Below are 12,660 nucleotides of genomic sequence, written 5' to 3'. Positions count from 1 at the left end.
TCATCTCCAGATACCCACACTGTCCTCCTTCATATCCACCCTACAATGGCTTTCTAGGAATCAGGAAAACTAGATACTAGGAATCTTTTGGGTAACAGTGAAAGATAGCATTGGTTAAAGTTAAGAAAGGACAATATAACTTTAGAGAACTAATTTCCAAAAGTTTTGGGGTACTTATTGAAAGTCAATTTCTTTAGCCAACAATATGGAAAACCCAGGAAAGGATACATCAGCATCCACATAAGATTGCAACAACCGGATTTCTCCTTGTGAGTGACATTCATATAAGGTAACCTAATGAAAACAAAAATACAGTAAATTTTATCTCAAATGTAGAAACACACTCTTCAGCTTTTGAACATATTTTAGTCACAAATGTATCTCAAAGATGCTACAGAAACTACTGCTTTAAAAGAGCTCCTTTAAACTTAAGGAAGCTATTATAAAGCCTAATGCATTACATAATTTTCAGAATATATTAAATACTACAGTAATAATAATGGTTTCTATTTCCAATGTTTTCAACTTTTATCTCATCCATGTAATTGCACCAACTCTTCCAAGTAAATAAAGTTGAATGCCTCACAGTAAAGTATAACTACTCCCTAAAATTGTAGTTTATCTTTTTTTTTTTTTTGGCTGCACCACAAGGCTTGCAGGATCCCAGTTCCCTGACCAGGGAATGAACCCAGACCTATGGCAGGGAGTCCCAACCACTGGACCATCAGGGAATTCCCGTGGTTTATCCTCTTTTAAAGCTTTAAAGTCTTTGGATAGTTTTAGAACATTATTAATTACATATAAGAAAATCTAGGACTTCCCTGGTGGCACAGTGGTTAAGAATCCGCCTGCCAATGCAGGGGACACAGGTTCGAGCCCTGGTCCAGGAAGATCCCACATGCCACGGATCAACAAAGCCCGTGCGCTACAACTACTGAGCCTGCGCTCTAGAGCCTGCGAGCCACAAGTACTGAAGCCCGTGTGCCACAAGTACTGAAGCCCATGTGCCTAGAGCCGGTGCTCTGCAACAAGAGAAGCCACTGCAATAAGAAGCCCACGCACCGCAACGAAGAATAGCCCCTCCTCGCCACAACTAGAGAAAGCCCACGTGCAGCAACGAAGACCCAACACAGCCAAAAATGAATAAATAAATTAATTAAATTAAAAAAAAAAAGAAAATCTAAAATTTGCCTAATAAGTTTCTCATGGACATTGCTCATCAAATATTAACTTTCTGATGTACAGTGGCCTTTTCGTCACATATTCTAAAATTAATAATATATACACTTTATTCAATTATGTACAGTTGTCCCTTGGTATCTGCCGGGGATTGCTTCCAGAACTCCCCACAGATACCAAAATCTGAGGATGCTCAAGTTGCTTATATAAAATGGCATAGTGTACGCATATAGCCTCACACATCCTCCCATATACTTTAAGTCATCTCTAGACCACTATGACATCTAATACAATGTAAATGCTATATAAATAGGTGCCAGCACGAAGCAAATTCCAGTTCTGCTTTTTGGAACTTTCTGGAATTTTCTTTTCTGAATATTTCTGATCCACACTTGTTTGAATCTGTGGATGTGGAACCCACAGATACAGAGGGCTTACTCTATAATACTAAATTTTTTATAAATTTCTTTCCATTCTTCTTACAGCTTAGTCATGTTAGCAATAACCTATTATTAATCTTAATAAGAGTCTATAAGAACTCTATAAAGATCCTTTAAATCATCTATCATCACCTATTAACAAGATAATCGCTACATTAATATTCTAAAAAAAATTCCTTATATGGATGCTAACTAGGTTGTCTTAAGAGATTATTTTGCTTTATTTTCTTTCTTTTTTTAAAAAAAGAAGTCCAAACAGCAGACCTTTTTATAATTCAGTAACGTATAATTCAATGTCATTTTAAATGAGAACAGGGATTCTTTTGGTTAGAAAGCCTGGAACATTACAATGAGCATACTGGAGCACAAACTATACTAATTCTAATTATACTAATATGATGGTGAAGTTAGTGAAGTATAATCAGGCTTATAGTGATGTCTGAAAAGTGGATACAAATGAATTAATGGATTATGTTCCCAATTTTCGGAAAAAATAACCTTAATCTCTTCTTCAAACTACATCAATTTCCCTCTGCATTGTTGTTTTCAAGCTACATATCACAACCTACATTTGGCTAAACACCAAAAAAAGCTGTTATCCCAGGTTATCAACTTGAGTATAGAGTTTCAAATTTTCAGAACTTCAATGACCAGTAAAAGCAACAGAGCCTTAAATTTAATTAAAACTTCCTTAAAGACTTCCAGGAAATTACTTAAAGCCAAATTTTACTTTTTAGAAAACAGGAATAGCAAAGTTCTAGCCCAGAATAGATGCATGTGTGTTTGTATGATCCTCAAACTTCCAGAATAAAAAAGGAAAAAAGCTTGGAAATATGCTGACATTTGAAAAATACTCAGCTGACAACTCCCAAGTTAGTTTTGATTGAGAACAGAATACTAACACTAAAACAGCAAACAAATATAGGAAACGGCGTGCATTAAAAATCATGGTCTTTTATTTCTCTAAAAAGCTTAGCACAATTACTAAAGAAGCATAAATTTAATTTCACTCAAAGTAACAATTTATGGAACACCTCTCAGATTCACCTCCTTCCCCTACCCTCTTGTGCTAAAGGTAAAGAAAGTGACTTTGTTTATTGTCAATCCATACCAAGTAGTCAACTTCCTCCGTCTTTCTTTTTCCAAATACGCCAATCTGTTTCTCTGTTACTTCTCATAACTCCTAGTACAGTACTAATGAATAAGCAGAATGTCAGCTAATACAGTAAAGACTTATCAGGAGGACAATTTTTCCGAAGTGATTTCAGCTTAACAGAAAACTCCTGATTCTCCCTGGTAAGCACTAGGGAATCTTCCTTTTTCCCATTTATTTAGAAGTGAATGGAAATAAACAAGTGTGTGCAATCCACTTTTTCAGCCCCAGGTTTAACTAAAAAGTTTAATCATTTACATCAAAACATGCCCAGCATGGTTTTTTCTATGCATTCTCTCAGTTCAAGATACTCTGGCTTCCTAAAAACAATTCAAAACAAATGTTTACTGCATATAATTAAAATATTTTCAGTAACTATTACATAAATCCACTGGATTTACGCCTTCCATTTACAGAGAGCAACTAATTATGTTTATTATTTTTAAGAAATAACAAAAAAAACCCAAAAAACAAACAAAAAAGAAATAACAGACTTCTTACCCTAAATTGACAAACAACTATCACAGTCACTTCTAACAAGCAAGGTCAATTTTTTCAGCCACTCAAAACAAAATATTTATGAGTACAAAATGTAAATAGAAACCTGTTTCATGAACAATTGGGAGTATATATGAAATTAAGATATATTTTCAGTCATGAATATTACTTTTAATTTTGTCAGTTTCTAGAATGCTTCACTTTTACATAAAGGAACAATATTGTCAAACCACCTATACAAAGTTTACTTCAAAATCATTACACTTCAATGTTATATTAACACCACACTCTGGTAAGCCAAATGCCAAACAGTCCCCTTAACACTCACTCTGTTGCTTCCTACAGTTGCAAACACTAATGGATCTCCTTCTTTACTGTGCCAGTTAAACTGAACTCCAAACAATGGCTGATTATGATCTTCCTATAAAATAACCAAGAAATAAGAAAAATTAATATATTTTAGAGACCAAAAAATGGTACTAAACTGACCATTCCCATTATAACTTTTTTCCAAAATGCAAGTTGCAGTTTTATATATCATACATAAACTGACTTTTGACACTTAAAAGGTATCTGTTAGTCCAGTTTTCACATTTTAAAATACTGGCGCATGATAAAGCTTTATAACAATTAAAGATTTAAATCAAAGGTTAGGTAACAAGTACTCATCAATGAAAATACTTTGATAGTTGCCTTCTATATCCTTAAACCCAACTGCATGCTTCTGAATCAAAATAAAATGGGTAATTGTGGCAAAGGCATTTAATCCCTTACGACATAAGGACACAATTTATTTTTCTGAAATAACAAATAACCTAACAGTTAATATAGTTTCTCCAGTACTCATTAAACTTTATTAGGTTTAATTTCCCTCGTACAGTGAAGCATATCAGAGTCCATTCAAATCACTGCTTTCTACAGTTCTATAGAAACAACTTTAAGTAACCTTGAATTTGGGTCCTAAAAGAAAAACAACCCAAGAAGTTTTATAATGAACAAGAATACTTGAACAGTGGGGGCCAGGGGAGGCAGTGGGCTGTAACTTCACAGTTACCAGGAGGCTATAAGGAGATGTACAAAAAACAAGTATTCAGGTTTTTTTAAATTTTTATTTTACATTGGAGTAGAGTTGATTAACAATGTTGTATTAGTTTCAGGTGCACAGCAAAGTGATTCAGCCATACATATGCAGCTTTTTCAAATTCTTTTCCCATTTAGGCCACCACAGAATATTGAGCAGAGTTCCCTGTGCTACAAGTATTCAGTTTTGTTCACAAAGTTATTTTTCAGCCTTAATTATACTGGCAATCTCCTGGTGTTTAATAGTAACTTTCATATTCACTTTAAGGCACTGATTTCACTTTTAACGTATAACAACATTTATTTCTTATCCTTCAAAAAGCCATAGCTTTAGGCTTTGGAAATATTTAATCAAAATATCCAAATGGCAGTTAAAACCACCTTCCAGATATACTACGTAAAAAATAGGTTAATATACCTAAATATTAACATGAAACTACAATGGACACTTTGCTTTAGAAGAAGGAAAAAAAAAAATAACAACCACTGAGATTAATTTCCCTCCTTTTAAGACAATATAATTTGACACACTGAGCAAGGCATTTTGCTACATAGACAGGAAAATAATTTCCATAAAGCCATAGCTTCTTATGCTTTCCGAAGACTTTAAAGTATATTTAGATATTTTTAAAAGAATCTATCTAACATATGTATAAGATAACATAATGTATATTTTTGCTCAGCACAGGAAAAACACCCCCAAATTTAAAAAACAGGAAATGAATACATGTAAAACATTTAAAGTAAATACCAGTAATCCTTTTTAAAAATAAAAACACTATTGAGGAAGGTAGTAATCTAAATAACTCCAACCTATTTTTTCCAAATATTGAATATTCAAAAAAAATTTTAGTTTCTACCTTTTTCTTTGAAAACAATTACAAATAAAAGAGTTAAATTTTTAAAGACTGCACAAAGACATCTGTTTCAATTTATGCTAACTCAAAGTTAATGAGTCACATTCAGTTTTTTTCAGTAACAGGTACCAGAAAGTGGCTTATGCTTTTAAGTTTTACCAAAATATGAAGAGTAACATTTCTCAAAATCAATAAAAACAGTAAAGAAAAACCAGATGCAATACTAGGTACTACTCATTTAATGTAAAACAAACAAAAAAAAGCTAAACAAATGTGGAATGGATTATAATAACTATGCAGTCTGCCCTACAAACAAAACTTCAGATTATTATAATTTTATAATATTTTTAACTTGACCGAATATCTTGAGCATAAAATGTTTACCACTGAGAAATAACTCTGGAGCCCATCATTCAGCACATAGACTGTGTCTTTCTGTACATACCTTGAGACTATTTACACATTTGAAAGAATATTTGCATTTCTTTGACTTCCATTTTCCCTTCCCCCAACTTTTCCTTCCAGGCGCGTTTGGTGTATTTGTAGGTGTATCAGGGCGTTCAGTGTTTGTACCACTTTCTATACTGACAGCATCATCCTATGAGCAGCAAATCAGAAAAAATTATATGAAACAGCAATACTGTACTTAGGAAATGAGTTCATACTGGGTAGCTACTGACTGGCCTAAAAGAATTAATAAATCCTGCAAGAAATGAAGAAATTTATTCTTGTCTCCAAATAAAAATAAAACACAAACACGTTAGGATTTGTGGATATTTGATATTTCAGCAAAAATATAAACAAAAAAGCTAACCATGATGATGCTAATGGTAAGAATAATACTGCCTTTAAATAACAAGGCACTGGTCTGTGCCAGCCACTTTACTACATTGCCTCACTTCATCTTTACTGCTCTTCATACAAGGTACTGTTAGATAAGGAAGTGTTGCTTAGAGAGCCTAAATGGTGTCTTGCTGGTTAGGGCTGCTGGTATTCAAAACCAAAAGCTATGACTCCTAAATCTGACTGACCTACATGTCTTCATAATTTATTTGACTGCTGCTCAGTTTGGAGCATGGGAGTGGGTGGCCGTTTGAGGCTACAGTGTTAGTGCTTCCTACTTTAGATGAAAATCCTGATTATCATTCAAACTCTGCTTATTTATAACACTTAAACCATTTAGAATTTTTTTAGGTTCTACATGTTATGTGCTATATACAAGTGAAATCTGACTCATAGCTCTAAAATACTCATATAATAGAGCTCCAGAAACTCACTGTAAAGTAAAATCCTTCCAAATGTAGAAATGACTGCAGGAAACCTTGAAAACTCACCTAACTTATACCTTGTCTCCAGTCCACAAGCTATATTAATGGTCCTCTACTCTGAGAAGAGGATTTCACTACCTCCTTTGATTACATATTCCAAAGTGTTCCTTGGAATAAAGAGATTTATTTAAACCTATATCACCTTAGGGCAGTAGTTACTAAATTCATTCCAGAGGAAGCCTTTTTTTCATGGAGTGCCTATTAACACCTATGAGAACACATATTAGGAACCATTGTCTTAGAGGTTATTTTTAAATTACTGCTTCCTAAAGTTGGTTTTATGATATTACAGAACATTAAAAATTAACTGGAGTATCAGAAAGTATATTAAAAATTCATATTAATTCCTTAAAAACTATATGGTATTATACAGTAGTTCTTAGGGGTGGTTTTTCAAAACGAATGGTTCCTACCAAAATGGAACGCTTTAAAAAAAAATACACAAATCATTCTAAAATATACTGGTTATCTAGGGTGAAAGAGAATGAAGTGGATAGATGGCACATAGTAATGCTCAATATCTAGACTGTAATTTAATGTAAATATAATCAGCTTTTATAGATATAGAAATGTAAAACTTTAGAGTTCAGTTCCTAGGTTGAAATCACTGGGGGTTTTTTTTTTGTTGTTGTTTTAATATATATTTACTTATTTATTTAGGCTGCCCGGGGTCTTAGTTGCGGCATGCATGTGGGATCTAGTTCCTTGACCAGAAACTAAACCCGGACCCCCGCAAGGGAAGTGCAGATTCTTACCCAATGGACCACTGGGGAAGTCCTGAAATCACTGTTAATCTCTATTTCACCCTACCTTTCAGTTGTATTTACACAGTTAAAACCTAGTGTAGAAAACAATTTTGTGTTTCACTGGAAAACTATATAACTACTGCACGCTCCTCCGTGTTATTAGATTCTAACCCCCTTCACTGCCTTTGAACAATCTTACATCTCTTACACTGTGCATAATCCAAAGGTAGAGGTTCAAACTGTCTTCCCTTTCACGCTGAAGAAAAGTTTTTGTCTCCATTTGCAATTTCACCTCTACATTCCTTTAATCCATATACATTTGTACCATTTGACTTACACTTGCCCAGTTCCCTCATATGAGTAAAATAAAATGTTTCTGAAAATTTATTCTTTTTCTGAAAATTATCTTTCAACACTAGAGAAATGAAATGATAAAACGGTTAGACATTTATTCACTAGCTTCTTCCTAGTCTGGAAAATTCTTCTTTCCATTCTAAAAATTCAACTGCTAATCAAGAAGCCCCACAAAACATTGTTAATAATTGGGGCACATTACATGTATGTGTATGCGTGTGTGTGTATGTGTATAAACTTTTAACCACTTAATTTACCCATCTCCTCAAATAGGCAAATCAAGACCAAATGGAAATCAGTCAAATGGAAATGAAATACAGTCACAATGCTTTCATTTTATCTTTAAATTCAAACCTTTCCTAAGTATCTAATATGTGTACAAACTGACTTCCATCTTGGCCCCTCCTCAAAATACAGAATGGTACTATGCAACATATATGGCACTACCATCTGCATTTGCTCAACAAGGAAACAGGGATAGTAATTTGGCCCTTAATCTTGCCACAGGCTGCTTAAGCAAAAGACATGTCTCCAGATTCAGCCTTCTGATCTCAGTACCAGACAACTATTAGTATTCTTCCATAAGCTAACTACTCTACAGTCATATTAAAAAGTTAATAGAATGGCAGATACATATAAAACAAACTTAAAATAGGTCGGATGTTAACTAGATTTATTGTGCTGATCATTTTGCAATGTATACAAATATCGAATCATTATATTGTGCATCTGAAATAATATAATGTTATTAATCAATTATACCTCAATTGAAAAAAATTTTAATGTCCTTTCAATTCTTTGATTCACCTTAACCGTAGCAAGCGCTCAGACTACCTTCACTCCAACTCAAAAACACCACATTCTTTCCTCCACTTGCTTTTGGCCTTCCTGTCGTTATTTGGCTCCCTCAAGAGTAAAACCACCTGCCCTTGTTAGCTTTTTCTGAACTCATTTTTATACAGAGTTCTCTACTCGCTTCCCTTAACCTATGTCCTAGATCTGGGTCCCTGGATGAAATTCAAAGGACCTGTGAACTTAAGCGGCAAAATAAACAAATACATAAATAAATTTAAAGTTGCATTTTAATTTTCACTATCTTTAAGTGAAATCTATTACTTCCTTCTATTATAATGCAGGCAGCATACATGCTAATGTTACTGTAGCTGTGACTTTCTCACCAATGAAATCAGGTATTTTTATATCACATTATAGTTGTTGCAGATCTCAAAAATTGTCTATGCCCATCATAACTATCAGAGTCACTGCAGACCTAGTTACTTAATGTGCTAATAAAGAAGCACTTGATATTAAAGCACTTTATTAAAACAAATCTTAAATTTGTTTTTTAAAATTCTGTAACTTTTTTTATAATTTTATCACTGATTTTGTTTGTAATCTTATATATTGTATTTTATACATTTGAAACTATTATTCTGAGAAGGTTTCACAGGATATATTAAGGTGTCCAAAGCACAATAAAGGTTAAAAGTCCCAGCCAAATGGAGGAACCAAAACAACGGCTTAGTCCAATCATCTAGTTCTGAATAGCTTTAGTATGCATCAAGGAGTACATTCCTCTTAAGGGTCTGTAAAAAGAAAATAACCTTTCAATTTATTTGGTTCCCTGAAATTTTCCTCAGTCTAATAGGTTATTGATATTTTCATTACATTTCAGCCTGATTAATATGTGGAAGGGCCAGAAACATAAGTCTAGACAATGTGATTACAAAAGAAGTAATAGTAATTAACACTTGTATGGTACTTATTAAGGGGCAGGCACTCTTTTCAGCACTTTACCTATATTATCTCATTTAATCCTCACAAACATCCCATGAGGTAAATACCGTTATTATCCCCATTTTTAAGATAAGAATCTAAGGCAATTAGGTCAAGCACCTTGCTCAAGATCAAGCAACCGGTAAGCAGTAGAGTGGGGATTTTAACCTAAGAGATCCAGTTTGTGCTCCTAGTCACTAACCTAATCTGCCTAGAGAAATTTAAGAAGGGGTGGAAATAAAACAGACACCAAGGGCTGGAATGAAGAGGGTCAAAAATGTTAGATCCCAATATATAATAAGATTGGGAAGCACAAACAGGAAAAAAACAGATTTAAAGTAACATTCAACACCTAAGCCTTCCAGAAATTTCAAGTCCAAATCCCACAAACAGACAATCTGCCAAATATCTTTCTTCTATCTGCAAAAAGAATTCTTTCCCATCTGTTCAGTGAAAATTCTGGTCTTGACACCATGCCATATACATGCTTCAGTCGGTGATGCAGTGATGTAGAACTTAGGAACTGGGTGTGTAAGGTACAACATCTATTCTTGAAACTAGCTAAACTGAGAAAAAGAACAACTTACACCACCTTCCTATAACACTTTAAAGGTTTAAAAAAGATAATCAGATGTTGTTACCTCGGAGGGTTCACATTTCAGAGTAGTAATTCGTTGAGTGAACTGTGAAGACATTTTGCTGACCTTATGGGATATAAACTTAAAGCATGAAACTGAAAATTAATGTCAGTTCGGTCATTACTGGCGTCTCACCTAAAAACACGGGGATCAACTGTTGGGACGAACTAGAGCATTACCAAGATCCATTTAAGAGTTAAAAAAAAAAAAATCTGATTCCAAAACACCTTACACATGGGAAGCCACGAGCCCACACCTAAAGACATCTACCCTGACCACAGCGGCCTAAAATCTTCCAGGTCATCCCCTTTATCTTAGTGAAAACTTACAAAAGAGTAACTGTCCCTTCTCATTCCTTCCTCAAGGGTCGTTTCCCCCTCCAAGTCAGTAGACGACCCTCTCAATTTTCCTCCTCCTGAAGAGAAGCCGACTGTCAGGCACGCCCCTTCTCCACGCACAAGACAGGAACGGACACAAAAGCCCCTTTAAAAGAGTCACCGAAATCTCTTACGTCTAAGAGCTAATCTTCCCATCCTGGACAGTCGGTAAGGGTCTACGAGTGACACGGACCCTAAATTCCTTTTTAAAAGTCCATTAACACATGCTGGCCCCTCCTTCCAACTGTCTTAGAAAAACCTCTAACTTGCCTTTTAAACTACTGGAATCTCAGATCCGCACTCTCCCAAAATCTGCCTAAAGGCCCAGACACTCCGCATGCACGCAAAAAGATCTCAGAGCCCTCTGACCTCCACCACCACGCTCTCTCTAAAACCACTCTCCTTCGTCAAGTTTCCGCTCGCTCTCGGCCGCAGCTCAAAATCTCCGTAGAAACAAGTTCGATGTTCTCCTCCACGCCCGCGTTTTCCTGAGTAGAGGGTGACACCTCTCCCTCCCCCCACAGCCGCCTGCCCGCCCCCGCGCCTACAGTTTAAAAAGAATTTGAAACTTTCACTCCAAAGTCCCGTCCGGACTGCTCAGCGCTGCACTCACATTCTCGTCTCCAGAGAGGTCCGGGTTGCTGTTCTCGTCGCTGCTCAGCTTCTGCTTCTTGGCCGCAGGCATGTCTGTTCCCGCCGGCGCTGTAGACACTTCCCTCTCGGACATATTCCTCCGCCTCCCTCCAGGTTCCTGCCGCCTAGGGCGGGGCCTCCGCCACACCGCCGTCAAGCAAGCCCGTCCGGAGCTTGCCGCAAAGTTGCCACTGCCGCCTCCACCTCCACCACTCCCCCCACTGTCGCAAACCGCGCCCAGCCGCCGAGGCGGGCGTGCGTGCGACCCCGCCACACTGCTGAAAAAGGGGCGCGCGCGCGCGCCCTCCCGCGCGGCTTCCTGGATCCTTCCCTTTCCCCACTCCCGTCTTGCCCTTTTCCCGCCGCCCTCCCGGCAGTTTGCACGGAGAGGTGTGATCCTTGGCTTTCGAGGGCAATATTTCGTACGTCCCCCTTCCCCACGACCGCCTCGAAAAAGGAGAGGCGGAACTCAGAGGGATGCCCCCTCACCCCCTTCCTCCTTCCGAAGACGTTTCAGCCGCTATTGGCCCAATCCTTCGATCCCCGACCCGCTGCAAGGACTCGAAAGTCTGTGGAATAGACTAGCCTATCAATGTCCCAGGAGACGGGGGACGAGACGAGAAGTCACCTCTTGATTTAGCGGTGTATGCCAAGGGTCCTTAATCTTGAACTCGGAGAATAACGCTCTCATATTATTCACGGAACTGATCACAATCTAATTTTCGGTTGCGAAGAGAAATTTTTAAATTGTAGACTGCTTCTCACTTTCCTCCCCTACCTAGCAAATGGGAGTTACCCGCTAATGGGTGCGCATGCGCTGGGGCGTATTCTCGCGCTTGGTTGTCCGGATCCGCCTCCTCCAAGCCCCTCCTCTTTGAAATCTTGTTTGCGAACCAGGTAGTCTTCCACCGGGTTTCCGTAGTCCGGGATGGATTTCTAAACGCTACAAAATCATAATCCCTGAATGCCTCCTAGTTTCTTGATGAATATTTATTCTAGTGAATGTTTATTGCGATGAATGTTTATCCTCGTCCAATTGGTACCAATATTGGGTAGGGTTTAGGTAGGAATATACTAAAATTATAATTCTAGACTCCAATGGGTTACATTCCAGAGTGCTTCTTTTACCTGTTAAAGGATTATCAAGGCCCTGAACGACAAGGCCTAAGAGTCAATGGTCATCTCCAAGCATGTATGCGACTGTGAGACAAATGACGGACAATATTTTTTGGCACACCAGATACAATAAAATTCTAGGGGAAGGCAACAAACTGTTATGCTTCACCAAAATGTTTGCTGTGTTACCGTATCTGGGCGGTTGACAGGTGCCAAATACACGGGTGAGCCTCGTGGATTTGTTAGATGGGTGATTAAGACACATAACCAAATGAATAGCCCAGAAAAGGAGAACTATGACAAGAAATAAAAGCCAGTTCCCCCTCCCTCCCCCTTTTTTGGAACTTAGCTGTGACAACATATTTCTGGACCTCATCTGTAAAAATGAAGCTTTGGGAAGGCACCTAATACTTCTTGATCACTTACTTGATATTATTTTTTTGTCTTTTAGACCTCATTACATCACCCATTGGATAAACAGTATA

The 12,660-nt window shown here is 37.0% G+C and overlaps 1 protein-coding gene across 2 annotated transcripts in view; it reads right to left on the bottom strand.

Annotated features, from left to right (window-relative positions):
• EED (embryonic ectoderm development) overlaps positions 1-11,823 on the bottom strand; it is a 33,529-nt gene extending 21,706 nt beyond the window's left edge. For both annotated transcript variants that reach the window (XM_030835874.2, XM_030835876.2), the window contains exons 1-4: positions 11,040-11,823; positions 5,653-5,805; positions 3,599-3,691; positions 229-294 (exon numbers count right to left, since the gene is read on the bottom strand). In XM_030835874.2, coding sequence (XP_030691734.1) covers positions 229-294; positions 3,599-3,691; positions 5,653-5,805; positions 11,040-11,153 — 426 coding nt within the window. In that variant the 5' untranslated portion in view covers positions 11,154-11,823. The remainder of the gene's footprint in view (positions 1-228; positions 295-3,598; positions 3,692-5,652; positions 5,806-11,039) is intronic.
• Between the last annotated feature and the right edge of the window lie 837 nt (positions 11,824-12,660).

The sequence above is a fragment of the Globicephala melas genome, chromosome 8 (genome assembly GCF_963455315.2).
Source record: "Globicephala melas chromosome 8, mGloMel1.2, whole genome shotgun sequence".
In the NCBI taxonomy this organism is placed as follows: Eukaryota; Metazoa; Chordata; class Mammalia; order Artiodactyla; family Delphinidae; genus Globicephala; species Globicephala melas.
This window is presented reverse-complemented; position numbering and strand designations above follow the sequence as displayed.